This window comes from Oncorhynchus mykiss, chromosome 19 (genome assembly GCF_057628025.1).
Source record: "Oncorhynchus mykiss isolate SJ-2025 chromosome 19, ASM5762802v1, whole genome shotgun sequence".
Taxonomy (NCBI): domain Eukaryota; kingdom Metazoa; phylum Chordata; class Actinopteri; order Salmoniformes; family Salmonidae; genus Oncorhynchus; species Oncorhynchus mykiss.
In genome coordinates this window covers 41,021,179-41,040,412 of record NC_143040.1, presented here as the reverse complement: position 1 = coordinate 41,040,412, position 19,234 = coordinate 41,021,179, and the positions used below count along the sequence as shown (strand labels likewise).

The following is a 19,234-nucleotide window of genomic DNA, read 5'->3' as shown; positions in this document are numbered from 1 at the left end:
TATGTTTGGAGGTAAAAGGGGAGGCTTGCAAGCCGAAGAACACCATCCCGACCTTGAAGCAAGGGGGTGGCAGCATCATGTTGTGGGGTGCTTGCTGCAGGAGGGACTGGTGCACTTCACAAAATAGATGACATCATGAGGCAGGAAAATTATGTGGATATATTGAAGCAACATCTCAAGATATCAGTCAGGAAGTTAAAGCTTGGTCACAAATGGGTCTTCCAAATGGACAATGACACCAAGCATACTTCCAAAGTTGTGGCAAAATGACTTAAAGACAACAAAGACAAGGTATTAGAGTGGCCATCACAAAGCCCTGACCTCAGTCCTATAGAAAATTTGTAGGCAGAACTGAAAAAGCGTGTGTGAGCAAGGAGGCCTACAAACCTGACTCAGTTACACCAGCTCTGTCAGGAGGAATGGGCCAAAATTCACCCAACTTATTGTGGGAAGCTTGTGGAGCGCTACCCGAAACATTTGACCCAAGTTAAACAATTTAAAGGCAATGCTACCAAATACTAATTGAGTGTATGGAAACTTCTGACCCACTGGGAATTTGATGAAAGAAATAAAAGCTGAAATAATCATTCTCTCTACTATTATTCTGACATTTCACATTCTTAAAATAAAGTGGTGATCCTAACTGACCTAAGACAGGACATTTTTACTAGGATTAAATGTCAGGAATTGTGTAAAACTGAGTTTAAATGTATTTGGCTAAGGTGTATGGAAACCTCAGACTTCAACTGTATGTGGAAAGATGCAGCAGGACTGCTGCTGCTGAAAGCACTCTAACCTCCTCTAACCCCAATTTAACAAACACGGTGATTGGGAGTCAGACAGGGCAGTGCACAATTTACCCAGCATCAACCGGGCTAGGGTTTGGCTGGGGTAGGCCGTCATTGTAAATAAGAATTTGGTTGTAACTGACTTGCCAAGTTAAATAAAGGTTAAATAAACAAATTTTAAACAGCTCTGAGAACACACACCCTCCCAGGAGTCTAATTAAGTGAATTGAATTAGGACAGAGGTGCTGATGCCTGAAGGGTGGAGATTAAAAACAAGGCTCCCTCTAGGAAGGCATGGGAGAGGTACTGTACCTCAGTGTTTTCCCCGGATGAAGGTCTACTAACCCAAACATTGATTGCTTAAACAAGATCCATTGAATTGTTTGTAGAGTAATCAAGACTACCAATGTACCAGAGTTTATCGTTCTACTATCGTTTCTTCCATAGACTTGGAACTACAGGTGTGCGAACAAACACTATTTTTCTCCAACAGTACCTCAAGGTGCCGGTGCGGTCGCCCGACGCCAGGTGCTGCCCGTCGGGACTCACACACATGGTCCTGATGCCCGTCCTGGTCTCTGAGGTCTGGGGGTCGGCCTTCTCTCCGTTCCCCGAGTTGAGGCACTCTGTGTCCAGCAGGCCGGCCGTGTTGTTGTCCATGTAGATGATCTTCTGGAGGTCCTGGAGAGAGAGAGAGAAGTGGAGGGACGGGTTATTAGCTGAGAAAACCATACACTGTAGATTCACCATCAATCGATCTCTGTCAGGTGGTTGTGTGTGCTGCAGAGTCAGTGTCCCCCTCTCACGGCATAACTCTGGATTCATAGGTTCCTATCTATCTATCTATCAAATCTCAAATCAGCAGCCATTCGTGTTGAGATCAGGAGTTATTTAGCTCGACGGGAGTGTGTGAGACATACGTTGCAGGCAGCTGAGGAGGGCGGGGGTTACGGTTAGAGGAGGGGGAGCTGGTGAGCTAGCAGGAGTTACAGGGTGTGTTGAAAGGCAGACGTACGTTGCTGATGACGTTGCGGCTGAGGGTGGTGCTGTGACCGTCAGTGTTCCAGAGACGGATGGTGTTGTCTGAGGAGCAGCTGAGGAAGGAGCCTGGAGGCAGACAGGGCTGCTCACCATCACTTACCCTGTCCGGGTACACCTGTCCAGGTACACAGAACATGGAACATTAGTAGACCTGGCGTCTGGAAGAGATGATGTAAACATTCATACAGATACATTTTGGATACACCTAAAAAAAAAAGTACATAGGACACGGAAACAGTTCTAAACTAGTATACGCACATTCCAGCTGCGGGGTTGAAAAATGGCACTACAGAATAAGATACCCGCACACCGTTGAATGCTGTGCTGCACCCAACAACATAAACGAGAGCATCATTCAACAGTGTGCAACGGGTATCTTGTTTCTTTTCTACATGTAAAATAAGCCTCTGTATACAAGGAGTAAGGAGTGATACGATACACATACACTCAACCAGGTTTCAGAATGCCCTGACGAAGGCTTTGCAACGCAACATATTCCTCCAAGGCCTCCCCTCCCTGCCCTTACCTCGACGCTCCACACGCAAGCCGAGTGGTAGAGGGCGGAGTAGACCTTGCCCACTTTCCTGAGGTCCCGTACGTCCCACACATACAGGCTGTGGTCGTTGTAGACACAGGACAGCCAGCGGCTCGCAGGGTCATATGATACAGCCACCGTGTCAGGGTACCGGGCGTCCATCTTGTGGCTGAAGAGGTGGCTGGAGGGAGAGAGGGAGGGAGGGAGGGGAGAGTTGATATGTAATAGCACTGTTACACTGTAATAAAAAGTAGACATTGAATTTAGAAAGGACTTTTCCAAAACCCAGAGATCATTTACAAGATAGTCAAAAAGTTACTCAATACAAGGGTTATGGAAAAGCCCAACTTTAATGGTAATTTAATGGTTGTGTTTTTAGGTAGATTGTTTTAGGCAGATTTTTTTTTCCAGCTGTGCTTTTGACCAGAACATGATGTGCATACTGGGAGAGGTCTGGCCACTTTACGGTGTGTCCCACAGAAACTTCTATAAACAGTAGCGAGCTGGCCTTGATGGCAGGCTTCACTTAATAGTAGCTTCGTCATGAGCATAACTACAATGTCATCTCTGGGCCCTGTTCAAAAGTAGTGCACTAAATAGGGAATAAGGTGTCATTTGGGACACACCCATGCAGTTAATCAGGGGCGGCAGGTAGCCTAGTGGTTAGAGCGTTGGGCCAGAAGGTTGCTGGATCAAATCTCCGAGCTGACAAGGTAAAAATCTGTCATTCTGCCCCTGAGCAAGGCAGTTAACCCACTGTTCCTGGGGCGCCGAAGACGTGGATGTCGATTAAGGCAGCACCCCGCACTTCTCTGATTCAGAGGGGTTGGGTTAAAAGGTGGAAGACACATTTTCAGTTGAATACATTCAGTTGGACAACTGACTAGGTATCCCCCTTTCCCTTCCTTTCACTGGTGGGCTTTTTCACGTCCCACACAAACATGCTACCGTACAGACATGATTAGTCAGCTAACCCGTTGGAACATCTGGGGCCCATTGTCAGTGAGTCAGTCGAACAGGGAAATCAACCACCAGAATTACAGCGTCAGCATCTCAGCACTCAGTCCATGTTTATGAGGAGAAGAGAACTAACTAAAAAGAACTTGAGGGGAACACACATGATAGGAACACAATCTGATATTTAACTCCAGCTGGGCCCCCGTGCATCCTGGATGAAAAGTAATAACAAAAAGGAAATCATTCAAGGGTATTTTGTGTGGTTGGTTTGTTTGGTATTTGCATTGGTATGTAGAGTATGATGCTGTATGAGAAGCAGATACCACACAACCCACACTGCTCTGGCTAATCAACTGGACTGCTCCCACTTCCCACAGTCACAAACAAACTATTCAGCCACTGGACACTTTACTCACGATCAGGGCATCATGTAAACGTCATTATATTGACATTTCAATTGCATTACTTATTTTTTTTTTTTATAGTGTTCATTTTTATTAAAATATACCCTTGCAGACACGAAAACCTCTTTACGTTGTTGTTTATAATATCAACGTTTCGGTCTGAGACCTTTTTCCTAGACACTCACCTTTACCTCTCTGGCTGTGACTGACACTCACCTAGCCTCCACCACGGTGGCGATGTCTGTTCCCAGGCAGTGTGGGCGTGGCAGGGTACAGATGAAGTGCAGGTTGACGGGGCTGAAGACCCTCACGGTGCCATCTGCACAGCCACAGAAGATCAGCTCCTCTGTCACAGACAGAGACGTGGCCTGAGATGTCTGGGGAGCAGAGGAGAGGAAGGGGGGTTATACACAACATTGCTTCCCCTACTATTGTACAGAGTATATGGTACTGGCCACCACGTCTGGCTCTTTTCCCCTCTGCATAAAAGAGTTTCAATTGAAAAAACATTTGTTGTGTTGAATTACGGAGTGGGATTTTAAAGAGGCTTTGGGATGTTGATTTAAGGGCCTTTCAAGAACCACCTTGAAAATACTCTAGGGGAAACACTGACGATCTGCTGCACAACATAGGCTTATAGGTCTTCAGGGAAATAAACTTGCACAGACAGCAGAAAGAACTAGAGTGCTGTCTGTCAATAATATTGAACCTATTGAAGCCCATTGTCAGTGAAGCACCAGAGAACCCACTTCTAGGGACTAGCAGTCAGCACCACAGACTTGTTATTCTGTGAAAATACTGATATAATTTCACTTGCCAATATTACCAGCTTTACTGTCACTAGGCCCCTGGGCAAACAATATGAAAACATCTCTCAAGTAATTTAATTTAGGCAGAAGAAGTGGCTTTACTAGAAAAGCAATATTGTCCAAAGTTAACCGCAGAAACAGGATGCCAGAAACAGAATGATATGCAATATATTTCCCTGTGGTAAAGCTGAAAGATGCAAGGCATCCAGAAACGACAAATGCTTGCATGCAGCATAATGAGATCTAGGCCTACAGCTTGTAAACAACAATACGCAATATCATTTTCCAATTTACCAGTATGATGCTTAGAATAACGTATAAGAGCGATTCAGCCAGCCATGGTGCCCAGACTGGACACATATTTAGCTCCAAGTCCAACAACAGTAATTTACTCAATCGTTTACACATTCCCCCATTGGGCTTGGGTTGCCAAAGCATGCTGAGCTTTCCCTACAATCAAAGCATGCCAGTGAAGCAACCATCTTAGCAGGGGAGAAACCAAAATATATGAAAGTGACAGCATCAAGTGGCCTCTGGGGAAGAGGAGTGTATGGTGACAGTCCAGTTATGACAGAGGATACTTTCTCTCCTGCCTTCTACAGCATGTCAGATTATGCAGTTCATGGGAGGGGATGAAAGACAAATGTCCCAGTTTGATGTAGTGGTTGTGGTCACTTGTTACAGGCTAAAGCACCTCATGTTTGGAATTCTTTAAAAATCCCCACCAGTAGCTTCACAGTGAGAATGTTAAGAGCGCCAACTAATCAATTGCGTTGAGAGAAACAATAGGCGTGTTCTTGACGAGCAGCGCGAGTGGAGGTGCCAGGATGGAATGTGATGGTGTCGCAGAGGTTGATGAGCTCTGAATCAGACAGAGCAAGCATTGTCCAATCCTCTTCTCCCTCGCTCTCTCTCTCTCTTTTCTCTCATTCTCTTTTCTCTCCCCTGCTTTCATTTCCATTCTTCTCTCCCTTGCCACCCACCCACCCCACCGTAGCCTCCGACCCACTTCAGCACGAAGGTGCCAGGCCAAGCATTGCCAATCAGGCAGGGATCGCTCTCTGGTAGAGTGGGTTCCAATAATGTGGTACAAGTTCAGGCAAAGGTTGTTGAGACCTCAAAGTCTGCAACCGAAATGGCACCCTATTCCCTTTATAGTCTTCTATGTTTGACCAGGTCCCTTTAATCTCTGGTCAAAAGTAGTGCACTATATACAGTGGCAAGAAAAAGTATGTGAACCATTTGGAATTACCTGGATATCTGCATAGATTTGACAATTTGATCTGATCTTCATCTAAGTCACAACAATAGACAAACACAGTGTGCTTAAGCTAATAACACACGCCTATATTGAATACATCATTTAAACATTCACAGTGTAGGTTGGAAACAGTATGTGAACCCCTAGGCTAATGACTTCTCCAAAAGCTAATTGAAGTCAGGAGTCAACTAACCTGGAGTCGAATCAATGAGACGAGATTGGAGATGTTGGTTAGAGCTGCCCTGCCCAATAAAAAAAAAACACTCACAAAATTTGACTTTGCTATTCACAAGAAGCATTGCCTGATGTGAACCATGCCTCGAACAAAAGACATCTCAGAAGACCTAAGATTAAGAACTGGTGCCTTGTATAAAGCTGGAAAGGGTTACAAAAGTATCTCTAAAATTATTTATGACCAATTTATGCAGAAATCCAGGTCATTCGAAAGGGTTCATATACATTTTCTTCCCACTGTAAAGAATAGGGTGCCATTTGGGGACGCATACTAAGGCCCCTCCATCAAAGTCCTGCATGAATTCTGACGACCAGATGAAAATACTGTACAAACTGACCCTTTGACCTGATAATTCCCATGCATTTTTCTATGTACAGTACATAAAAACCGAAACAGAGTTTAATCCCACAAGTCAACATGACCTTCTCAGGCCCTCGGGATATGAAACCAGGAAACCATGAGGTTAGCACTAGCAATGATGTGAGAAGTATCTATCGAAGGCCTGGGGTGAAAACATTGTTTTGTTCTCACACCAACACCAAAATGAGGTGACCGGTGATGCTGAAATCAACTCTACCTCAGGTTTTTAATGTGAATAAAGGCTAGCCTATATCGAAGAGTGATGCTAACGATGACATACCTTTTCTCACATGAAAACCTGGGGGAAAATGTATGTGAATGCTGAAGTCAACTTTACCCCAGATTTTAAATGTGAATAAACAAGGTATACTTATCTAAGGCCTGGGGGGGGGGAATCAATGAGTTCATAGAGATACAACGTGTGTCCTATTGAATTCTGTGGACAAGTTCATATGTCATATTGTTTTCACACCAACGCCATTATAAACCCTCTATACTTTGTTCTGGAGTGTATGTATAATCATGTGGACACAAGGTGATGGAAGGTTTGAGTGAGGACAATGGACGGCCAACATCTGGTGTGTGAGCAGAGGGGACGTTGAGAATGACGACGACGACTAGGGTCACGTCAAACACACACACAGCCAATAGGGCGGACAGGTGGGCATGATAGAACGCAGTGTTCTGAGAAAGACTCCAATGGGATGCTCGGAGGTATCGGAGGAGGGCGGGGCACAACTTTCAGCTGATGTGACATGGAAGTGACAACTGTCCGCAGCACAGATAAGGGACAGACTTACTGTGATGACGACGTTTTTCTAGACAGTGTAAGAGAAGAAGCAGAAGAAGACTAATATTAGACAGCAGCACGGAGGGGCAAATGAACACTCCTACAGGACCACAACCCCTACACGAGTTGTCTGTCTATAATTTACTTTTAAAAAGGGGCTGAAAGCAGTGAATTGTATGACAGTCGGTGGCTACATATGACATATAGAATTAGGATCTAGTAGCCAGTCAAGTGGCTTGAAAGTTTGAACCTGTGCCACAAGTAGATTGAAAAGGGGTTATGTTCTAAGCTGGTTATGAAGAGCAGAAGCTGTGATAAGTCACCAGCTCTTTCTCTGCCAACGTTTACACACCATCGGTTCTGTAGCGATACTCCATTCATTCACACGGTTTTAGACTAAAGAGATGCATAGTGTTACTCTCCGCTTGTGGACACAGCCAGGCAGCTACAGTTCCAGTAGAACCGGAAAGTAGCCTATTGACTAAATGTGTCCAATAAACTGGAAAGGAACTGTAGGGAACTCTAAAATGTCATTGGATTCAGGGTTTCCTTTCCATTTTATTTTATTGCCTTTTTAACCTGGCAGCCAAATACTTTTGAGTCAAGGAGATCAATTCTTAATTCTATGAATGACTCCTTTAACAAGGCTCATTTCCGTTTTCGGTTGCAAAATGTCTTGTTATGTTGTGCCTTTACTGAACGTGACCTAGAGTTAAAAGTAACTCACCCTTAGCTCCACCCATTTGTCCAGCAGGCGTTTGTCATTGAACTCGCAGAGCAGGCCTGAGGAAGTGATGCAGAAGGTGCTGCCGGCTTTACGACCCTTCCCACATGCCACGTCAGAGAAGAAGTTGTTCCTCAACTCTCCCAGGAGCCCTGAGCGACCCAGCAGAGGAACTGTGGCGTTCACCTAGCAGACACAGGGAGGGAGAGAGGGAGGGAGGAATTATTTGAGAGCCATTGCTATGGGGTCTGACAGACCTAGTCCATCAGTTTGGTATGTTAACCTAAACCCGTCAGCAATGAAGAGGCGACTCCGGGATGCTGGCCTTCTAGGCAGAGTTGCAAAGAAAAAGCCATATCTCAGACGGGCCAATAAAAATAAAATATTAAGATGGGCAAAAAAAACAGACACTCAACAGAGGAAGACTTATGGAGAGACAAATCTAAGTTTGAGGTCACAAAGAAGAACATTTCGGATCACAAAGAAGAACATTTGTGAGACACAGAAAAAATGAAAAGATGCTTGAGGAGGCAATGTGATGGTCTGTGGGTGCTTTGGTGGTGGTAAAGTGGGAGATTTGTACAGGGTAAAAGGGATCTTGAAGAAGGAAGGCCATCACTCCATTTTGCAACGTCATGCCATACCCTGTGGACGGCACCTAATTGGAGCCAATTTCCTCCTACAACAGGACAATGACCCAAAGCACAGCTCCAAACTATGCAATAACTATTTAGGGTCGAGGCAGTCAGCTGGTATTCTGTCTATAATGGAGTGGCCAGCACAGTCACCTGATCTCAACCCTATTGAGCTGTTGTTGGAGCAGCTTGACCGTATGGTATGTAATAAGTGCCCATCAAGCCAATCCAACTTGTGGGAGGTGCTTCAGGAAGCATGGGGTGAAATCTCTTCAGATTACCTCAACAAATTGACAACTAGAATGCCAAAGGTCTGCAAGGCTGTAATTGCAGAAAATGGAGGATTCTTTGACGAAAGCAAAGTTTGAAGGACACAATTATTATTTCAATTAAAAATAATTATTTACAACCATGTCAACATCTTGACTATATTTCCTATTAATTTTGCAACTCAATTCATGTATGTTTTTATGGAAAACAAGGATATTTCTAAGTGACCCCAAACTTTTTTATTAGATTTTTTTTACCAGGTAAGTTGACTGAGAACACGTTCTCATTTACAGCAACGACCTGGGAAATAGTTACAGGGGAGAGGAGGGGGATGAATGAGCCAATTGTAAGCTGGGGATGATTAGGTGACCGTGATGGTATGAGGGACAGCTTGGGAATTTAGCCAGGACACCAGGGTTAACACCCCTACTCTTACGATAAGTGCCATGGGATCTTTAATGACCTCAGTGAGTCAGGACACCCGTTTAACGTCCCATCCGAAAGACGGCACCCTACACAGGGCAATGTCCCCAATCACTGCCCTGGGGCATTGGGATATTTTTTAGAATAAAAAGAAGCAAGCCAGCAGTGGGATGCAGGGTGGTATGCTGCTGAATTTTGAATGGTAGTGTAGGACATTTAGATTGGGCATCAACATGGCTATTGAACTTGAGATCTGACGTCTGTTATCATCCTAATAGCTTACTGAAGAGAAGAGTTTCCAAAACTGGTCCTTGTGACCTCCAACAATTCCACATAAAGTATTTGTTAAATTCCAACAAAATCACACCTAATTAGGGTGGCAGGTAGAATCTAATTTCTTCTTAAGACCGTTAGTTATTATCTAATTTGTTAATTAACTCAACAGTTATTATTGATCAGTTATGGATTAAGTCATGCTGTTGTTGGTGTGACTGACTGTAAATACCTTGGAGGATTTGGTGTGATCCAGGTACCAGAACTTGACGTGCCTGTTCCCTGCCGTGACAAAGTAGGAGCTGTCGTCTGAGAAGGACACGGCCGTCACTTTACTGGAGACTTTGTTGGCTGCCACCACAATGTTTTTCTGAGACGGAGAAAAAAATAGCACAGAACAAGGACTGTAGATCGACATTAGATATATACTTTATTTTCCTCAGAGAAGAAGAGAGGAAAGGTGTTCAGTATAAAACATTGAACAGCAGTTTAAAAACCGCACCATCTGGCTATATGTATATTCATGTATTTGGAGAGTCGTCGTCGATTGCCTCTTCTTCCAAAGGAGCAATGGGCCTAAGTAGCTAAAGTATTTTTTTACTCATCCAAAATGTATTGGAAAATGGAGACATTTGAAGACCTAATAAGACCCAATGAAGACCTAATAAGGGAGTAGCTCGCTACCTTCCAGGCCCAGACATTGACGATCATGTCGTGCTGGTATCCCACGCTGACGATGTACTTGCTGTTAGGGCTGAAGGCCACGCAGGAGATGCCGTACTTATGCTCCTGTAGATCGGCCACTTGAGTCCGCTCTGCAACGTCCCACACCCGCACAGCAGGCATGTGTCCACTCTGGAAGGGGAGAGAGGGAGGAGGAAAGGAAGAAATAGGGATGAATGAAGGACAGAATGATAAATCATGCACAAAAATATTCTACTTCTTTTCACTCTAGCCTACTCCATGTATCACACCCACACATGTTAATCTTATCTTCATTTATTTCCTGTTAATTTATCCAGGCAAATGGATTAAGAACTAACTCTTATAATGACGACCTGACAGGTTTGTATCCGGAAGATGATGTAGCCTCAGTCCGATTCTCTGGATTATGCAGATGTTGTCTGAGGACAGAAGTCTCTAGTCTCCACTAAGCTTTTCAATGTACCCTGTAACTGCGTCCCAATCTGGTAATGATTTGTCTTATGCAACTCAAGGATAGGCGGATAGGAAAGGCGAGGGAGACTTAAGCCAGGAAATTATTTCTAAAGCATCTCTAGTACTGTCTTCCCCTCTGCAGGCAGAAGCTCAGAGGCAGGCAGAGGATCCTGGGCTTCCTGACAGGCCGCCCCCAGGTAGGTAAAGGTAGGTGACAACACATCTACCACGCTGATCCTCAACACGGGGGCCCCACAGGGGTGCGTGATCAGTCCCCTTCTGTACTCCCTGTTCACCCATGACTGCATGGCCAAGCACAACTCCAACACCATCATTAAGTTTGCCGACGACACAACAGTGGTAGGCCTGAACACAGACAACGACGAGACAGCCTATAGGGAGGAGGTCAGAGACCTGGCAGTGTGGTGCCAGGATAACAACCTCTCCCTCAATGTGAGATAGACAAAGGAGCTGATTGTGGACTACAGGAAAAGGAGGACCGAGCACACCCCCATTCTCATCGACGGGGCTGTAGTGGAGCAGTTTGAGAGCTTCAAGTTCCTTGGCGTCCACATCACCAATTAACTATCATCCTCAATTAATGAACATGCACCTGTGGAGCGGTCGTTAAGACACTAACAGCTTACATACAGTAGGCAATTCAGGTCACAGTTATGAAAACTTAGGACACTAAAGAGGCCTTTCTACTGACTCTGAAAAACACCAAGAGAAAGATGCCCAGGGTCCCTGCTCATCTGCGTGAATGTGCCTTAGGCATGCTGCAAGGAGGCATGAGGACTACAGATGTGGCAAGGGCAATAAAATGCAATGTTTGTACTGTGAGACGCCTAAGTGCTACAGGGAGATAGGATGAACAGCTGATTGTCCTCACAGTGGCAGACCACGTGTAACAACACCTGCATAAGATCGGTACATCCGAACATCACACCTGCGGGACAGGTACAGGATGGCAACAACAACTGCCCGAGTTACACCAGGAATGCACAATCCCTCCATCAGTGCTCAGACTGTCCGCAATAGGCTGAGAGAGGCTGGACTGAGGGCTTGTAGGCCTGTTGTAAAGCAGGTACTCACCAGACATCACCTGCAACAACATCACCTATGGGAACAAACCCACCGTTGCTGGACCAGACAGGACTGGCAAAAAGTGCTGTTCACTGACGAGTCGCGGTTTTGTCACACCAGGGCTGATGGTCGGATTCGCGTTTACCGTCGAAGGAATGAGCGTTACACCGAGGCCTGTACTCTGGAGCGGGATCGATTTGGAGGTGAAGGGTCCGTCATGGTCTGGGGGAGTGTGTCACAGCATCATCGGACTGAGCTTGTTGTCATTGCAGGCAATCTGAAATGTTCAGGAACTTGCAGGTGCCTTGGTGGAAGAGTGGGGTAACATCTCACAGCAAGAACGGGCAAATCTGGTGCAGTCCATGAGGAGGAGATGCACTGCAGTACTCCAGATACTTTTGATTTTGACCTCCCCCCTTTGTTCAGGGACACACTATTCAACTTCTGTTAGTCACATGTCTGTGGAACTTGTTCAGTTTATGTCTCAGTTGTTGAATCTTGTTATGTTCATACAAATATTCACATGTTAAGTTTGCTGAAAATAAACGCAGTTGACAGTGAGAGGGCGTTTCTTTTTTGGCTGAGTTTATTACCTTAATTACCTTGACTAACACATGGACTCTGTGTACCGGTACACCCTGCATATAGCGTCGCAACTGTTATTTATTGTTGCTCTTTAATTATTTGTTATTTAGTTATTTTTTACTTCCGTTTATTTTTGTAAATACTTTAACACTTTTTTTTTTATAACTGCATTGTTGGTTAAGGGCTTGTAAGTAAGCATTTCACTGTTGTATTTGGCACATGTGACAAATATTCTTCTTTTTTATTTTTCATTTGAAATAAATATCATAGACTACAGTAGCAGCTAGGTAGAGTAAACCCATGGTTAGGGATGTTGGACAAAAGGAATTTGCTTTTGGTGCACTTCTTTAGAAAATAACACAATCAGGACAGCTGATGACGTCTAGCTCTTTTAAAGACAGAACAGAAGCAGACTGTGTGGACCTCCCTTTGAGTACATACATAGGGCAGCAGCAGCTTGCAGCACGGTCAGCTAGCTACACCACAGAGCACAGACAGGCAGGGTGTGCACCAGCACACACTCTATGCCTTCTGCTACATCCCTGGAAGTCTCCCTCTTGCCGTCTGTCTCTTCCCCTCCCTTCTCTCCTCCCTCCCTCTCTCTCTCCTTCAGACAGCCAACAGAGTCAGTCTGCCACCCTGCCCCCTCGTGCTGCCATGGCAACCCTGCAGCAGCACACACACATTCACTTTCACACACACTTGTCTGGCTAATAAGCTCTTAGTAGATGGGAGAGGATTAGACTAGCACGCACGAACGCGAGCCCATACACACACACACACACACACACACACACACACACACACACACACACACACACACACACACACACACACACACACACACACACAGACAGATGCAGTAGACAACAATCTGTGGGTATGTTTTGTAGCATTTACAGTTATAGAAGCACTCCTTTGTTGATGAAGTGGCACAGACAGAGTTCAATTTATGAACTCTGGGGTTGTACACTGGTATGATAGCTTTGCGAAGCAGTGGCAGTGGAGCGGGAAACAGTCAGATCTTTTCGAGAAGGTTGCAGTCCATTTTATCACATCATCACAGCATGCAAAAACACAATCAGAAGACACTCACCTCTCCTGTGACCACATATTTGCCATCAGGGGAAAATGACAGAGTGGTGATGGTTTTCCTGTGAAGAAGAGAGACAGGAGGGAGGAGAGGAAACATTTTATTACTGTTGAAGAGAAGTATGAACGCATCCGGGTCTCAAAGGGGGTTTTCCGCTTGGGATGTACTCTATGACAATGGCATACTTATACTCACCACAATCAATACATCAATCTGATGATTATTATTATCATACACTGGAGTAGAGCTTAGAGCCAGGCTCCTTCACTTCTAACGTTCTGTAGTGGCTGGTTAAAAAGGTTTGATTTCAGGGTGTTTCTTTAACTGTTGAAGCAGTTATCCAGTCCAGTACTCGTACACAGAGATATTGTCTGCATCTCAAATGGCACCCTATTCCCTATGTAGTGCAGTACTTTTTTTTAAAGAAATAGTGCACTATATAGGGATTAGCAGTGGTGTAAAGTACTTAAGTAAAACATACTTTAAAGTACTACTTAAGTCGTTTTTTGGTGGTATCTGTACTTTACTATTAATATTTCGGACAACTTTTACTTTTAATTAACTACATTCCTAAAGAAAATAATGTACTTTTTACTACACCCGAAAGTACTCGTTACATATTTAATGCTTAGCAGGACTAGAAAATGGTCCATTCACACACTTATCAAGAGAACATCCCTGGTCACCCCTACTGCCTCTGATCTGGCGGACTCACTAAACACACTTGCTTTGTTTGTAAATGATGTCTGAGTGTTGGAGTGTCCCCCTGGCTATCTGCTAATGGTTTGCTTAATATAAGGAATTTGACATTATTTATACTTTTGATACTTATGTATATTTTAGCAATTAGATTTACTTTTGATACTTAAGTACATTTAAAATCAAATACTTTTAGACTTTTACTCAAGTAGTATTTTACTGGGTGAATTTCACTTTTACTTGAGCCATTTTATATTAAGGTATCTTTACTTTTACTAAAGTATGACAATTGGGTACTTTTTCCACCACTGGGGAATAGGGTGCAATTTGTGACGCTCAATTTGTTCCTGAGCTAAACTGTCCTAAAAACGTTTGAGGCCTAGCCAAGCAGTTTTTATCTTATCAAATGCTGTACTAAGCAAATGCACACATGGCATTATTACTATACTGTAATCTAATCATGGCGCAGTAATAATTTGTTTGTAGAGTGATGAGCTGTAAAAGTAGGGCGACGAGGGTATAAAGTAAAAATATTAGCCTCCAGCCAGGAGAGCATAATGAAACAAAACGTTCTGGGTATATTACGGTTAGAATGGATGGAGCCAGCTACTCAGTCACACTGACGTGACCACATCTACTTTGGCTTTTCCCCACACATGAAAGGGGTTGGCAGAGGCTTTGAAGCCGTGGTGCTCCTTTGGTCGTTTGCTGACTCTCTGTCCAGTGCTCTCAGTCTTCAGTCTTTACATAAGCCATGTTGTGTTTGACAAGTCACTCCAGGTTAGTTCCCTGCCTCGCATTGACTCCAGATGGGTGGATTTACAGGGCCTAATAACAGGGCATCTACATGATGACTCTAAGCCACATATATGCACCAAATCAAGAGACACGAGTGTCATGGCAGGGCTGTTACAATCCTCAGTGCAGTTTTGTTTTTGTATGTATGCTATGTATGAGGACAAACCCTTAAGCCTAAGTGACAGTGACTAGCTGTCTGGATCCATCCATTCCCCTGGTGTGCCTTGCCTGCCTGGGGGTGACTGACCGAACAGGAGGCAGCAGCCATACAGTATGATGACGGACCCTCACCTGGAGCTGTTGAGGATGTGATGCTGTTTGTTCTTCTTGGGGTTCAGCAGCACCACCACACATCTGTAGGGAAGAAGCAGGGGAGAGGAGAAGAGAGGTTAGACTAACAAATCAATCCAATCAAAGTCGATTGGTTTATTGGTGTACTCACATTTCGAGATGTTATCGCAGGTGCAGTGATATATAGCAACACAATAACAATATACACACAATTCAAAAAGTCAAAATATAAAAAATAAATCAGAATCAGCAATGTCAGAGTCTGGAATGAAGAGCAGAGTACCGGGCGGTAGCTGGCTAGAGACAGTGTCTGAAGTGCCAGGCAGAGTACTGGGCAGTGGCTGGCTAGTGATGGCTGTTCAACAGTGTGAGGGCCATGCCAAATTTCTTCAGCCTCCTGAGGTTTAAGGTGCTGTTGCGCCTTCTTCATCACGGTGTCAGTGTGGTGGGACCATTTCAGGTCCTTGGTGAGGAACTTGGCAAGGAACTTGAAGCTTTTAACCCTCTCCACTGCGACCCCTTCGATGTGGATGGGACGTGCTCCCTCTGCTGTCTCCTGTAGTCCACAATCAACTCCTTGGATTTGTTGACGTAGAGGGAGCGGTTTTGTCCTCGGCACCACTCTGCCGGGGTACTTAACTTCTTGATGACAGTTGGCAATATTTTCACGTCCGGATGAAATGCATGCCCAAATTCAACTGTCTGCTACTCATCCCCAGAAGATAAGATATGCATATTATTAGTAGATTTGGATAGAAAACACTCTGAATTTTCTAAAACTGTTTGAATCATGTCTGTGAGTATAACAGAACTTATTTAGCAGGCGAAACCCAGAGGACAAACAATTCAGATTTTTTTTTTGAGGTCACTCTCTCTTCAATGGGTTTTCATTGGGAATCCAATTTTCTAAGGGACCTTCTTGCAGTTCCTACCGCTTCCACTGGATGTCACCAGTCTTTAGAAATTGGTTGAGGTTTTTCCTTTGTGTAATGAAGAAGTAGCCCTGTTCAGAACAAGGGTAACTTGAAGTGTACTGTTAGATAGAGGCGCGTGACCAGAAAGCTAGCTACAGTTTGTCCTGTCTTCAATTTTATAGATGATTTAAGTTTTAAAAAACTAAAGTTGTATACCAAAGTAGTTTGAAAGTTTACAGGTAAATCTTGAGATATTTTGTAGTCACGTTGCGCAAGTTGGAACCGGTGTTTTTCTGGATCAAACGCGCCAAATAAATTGACATTTTGGATATATATCGACGGAATTAATCGAACAAAAGGACCATTTGTGATGTTTATGGGACATATTGGAGTGCCAACAAAAGAAGCTTGTCAAAGGTAAGGCATGAATTATATTTTTATTTCTGCGTTTTGTGTCGCGCCTGCAGGGTTGAAATATGCTTTTCTCTCTTTGTTTACGGAGGTGCTATCCTCAGATAATAGCATCGTTTGCTTTCGTCGAAAATACTTTTTGAAATCTGACACGTTGGCTGGATTCACAACAAGTGTAGCTTTAATGTAGCTTTAATTTGCTATCTTGCATGTGTGATTTATTTGAATTTGGCGCTCTGCATTTTCCCTGGCTTTTGACCAGGTGGGACGCTAGCGTTAGCCTCCTCCCTGAAGGCTGTATCGTCGTTGTTGATCAGGCCTACCACTGTTGGAGTTGTGCGTAGCCACGCAGTCATGGGTGAACAGGGAGTACAGGATGGGGCTGAGCACACACCCCTGGGGGGCGCCCGTGTTGAGTATAAGCATGGCTGAGGTGTTGTTGCCTACCCTCACCACTTGGACCCAGTTGCAAATTGAGCGATTCAGTCCCAGAGCCCTGAGTCTTAATCACGTTGGCCATGGAGATTGAGAGCCAATTGTCCTCGTAAGCAGCGGGGGCCTCCGTTGGCGGCTCTGTGTTGTTCTCCTCTAAGCGGTGCGAAGGTGGTGTTCAGCTTATCTGTGAGTGAGGAGTCAGTTTCAACGACATGGCTGGATTTCCCTTTATGTGAAGTCCCTGCCACATGCGTCTCGTGTCCGCGCTGATGATTTGCGACTACACTTTGTCTCTGTACGGTTGTTTCACCTCTTTGATCGCCTTACAGAAGTCATAAGCCTACTCAGGGGAATGACTACAACAATCAAGGCTCAGCAGTGTACTCCTAATTCATACCGCAATGTTCTAGCTAAAAAGAAAAGTTAGGTAAGTAAAAAAAAAAGTTAGGTAAGCAGTGAACATCAATAAAGCTACAGTGGAAAGTGTGGAATGAGTCACGACAACAACAACATGATATTCCCATTTACCAAGCATCTAGCCAAGAATGACCCATGAGCCGCACTAAAATAAAGTTACATAAATACTTAATACCCCTCTTTTGTACTTTTTTCGGTTAAATATCAGAGTAGCGTACAGCACGGTTACAAAGTCACTATGTGTTGGAGTAAGTAAATGAGTGAGCACTGAGCTGCATGGCCAAGCAAAAACCGTGTTGCCTTTTTAAGGTACTTCCATTTGTTGTTTCATCTCCCAGTGGGGTAACCCTCCTAAAAAGAGACTAAAAGAGAACGATGAACTTTTATCCTATTACATGGCAACAGGGAAGATGAGAGGACACATGGAGGACTTGTATATTCAGTCACTGACAACTTGTCAGGGCGAAGCACTGGGGTGATCATCAGAGCTGCTGAGAAAGCCTTTGAATTTAAGTGCTCCAGGTGTACAAGGGATACAATCAAAGGCACTACGACGTCATTGAGATTGTGCAGACAGAAAGGAATACAAAAGAAGCTGGTGCACCATGGGAAACTCTACAGTAGCCACACAATATTACTGTTTGCTAAGCTACTAGTAGCCTAAGTACCACAGAGCAGCTGACAAAGATCGTCTCGGGGTCTGCAAGTAGGCCTAAGTAAGACAATTGTAAACACAAAATGTTTTTCTTCCAGTGTACTTTCACTGGAACTGTAAGGTAAAAAAGAAAATGCCATAAAAGGAGAGAGGGAAAGCTGTTGTCATACTGCAGAGTTCAAGGGAAAATCCAATCAAAAATGTTAGTCCAATGTTGACATAGTCCCAATATGTTTTGGATGTCAGCAGTCAAGTTTTCAAGATATTAGACTTTCAAGAAGCACATCATCATGATGGCCACATCATCATGATGCAAAACGCATCAAGCGCAGCTTTGAAAAAACCGACGGGTCTGTGCAAGTCAAGCAGATATTCCTACAACATTCCTCTCACTGCACACTAGCCAGATCTGAATCAGGGTTAGTTGTGGAATTACTTAAGGCAAGGGCTGATTTCAAAATTTTACTGCTAACCTACAAAGCATTACATGGGCTTGCTCCTACCTATCTTTCCGATTTGGTCCTGTCGTACATACCTACACGTACGCTACGGTCGCAAGACACAGGCCTCCTAATTGTCCCTAGAATGTCTAAGTAAACAGCTGGAAGCAGGGCTTTCTCCTATAGAGCTCAATTTTTATGGAATGGTCTGCCTATCCATGTGAGAGACGTAGACTCAGTCTCAACCTTTAAGTCTTTATTGAAGACTCATCTCTTCAGTAGGTCCTATGATTGAGTGTAGTCTGGCACAGGAGTGTGAAGGTGAACGGAAAGGCACTGGAGCAACGAACCACTCTTGCTGTCTCTGCCTGGCCGGTTCCCTTCTCTCCACTGGGATTCTCTGCCTCGAACCCTATTACAGGAGCTGAGTCACTGGCTCACTGGTGCTCTTCCATGCTGTCCCTAGGAGGGGTGCGTCACTTGAGTGGGTTGAGTCACTGACGTGATCTTCCTATCCGGGTTGGCACCCCCCTCCCCTTGGGTTGTGCCGTAGTGGAGATCTTTGTGGGCTATACTCGGCCTTGTCTCAGGATAGTAAGTTGGTGGTTGAAGATATCCCTCTAGTGGTGTGGGGGTTGTGCAGAAGGGCTTTATAAATACATTGATTTATTTGATAGACTTATCTTTTGTCATTCTAAAGTTTCTGAATGAAATGGGAATTGTGTAGGGATTGGGAATATTTTCCAC

The 19,234-nt window shown here is 44.4% G+C and overlaps 1 protein-coding gene across 8 annotated transcripts in view; it reads right to left on the bottom strand.

The window, feature by feature from the left end:
• Positions 1 to 19,234, bottom strand: part of mapkbp1 (mitogen-activated protein kinase binding protein 1) — a 77,183-nt gene that overhangs the window by 28,130 nt on the left and 29,819 nt on the right. For 4 of the 8 annotated variants that reach the window (XM_036953814.2, XM_090211011.1, XM_090211014.1 and 1 more), the window contains exons 3-12: positions 15,216 to 15,278; positions 13,431 to 13,488; positions 10,190 to 10,360; positions 9,738 to 9,875; positions 7,908 to 8,090; positions 7,191 to 7,208; positions 3,942 to 4,102; positions 2,356 to 2,545; positions 1,804 to 1,944; positions 1,285 to 1,469 (exon numbers count right to left, since the gene is read on the bottom strand). In XM_036953814.2, the coding sequence (XP_036809709.2) occupies positions 1,285 to 1,469; positions 1,804 to 1,944; positions 2,356 to 2,545; positions 3,942 to 4,102; positions 7,191 to 7,208; positions 7,908 to 8,090; positions 9,738 to 9,875; positions 10,190 to 10,360; positions 13,431 to 13,488; positions 15,216 to 15,278 (1,308 nt within the window). The remainder of the gene's footprint in view (positions 1 to 1,284; positions 1,470 to 1,803; positions 1,945 to 2,355; positions 2,546 to 3,941; positions 4,103 to 7,190; positions 7,209 to 7,907; positions 8,091 to 9,737; positions 9,876 to 10,189; positions 10,361 to 13,430; positions 13,489 to 15,215; positions 15,279 to 19,234) is intronic. The other 4 variants (XM_090211012.1, XM_090211013.1, XM_090211017.1 and 1 more) reach the window with 1 other exon arrangement.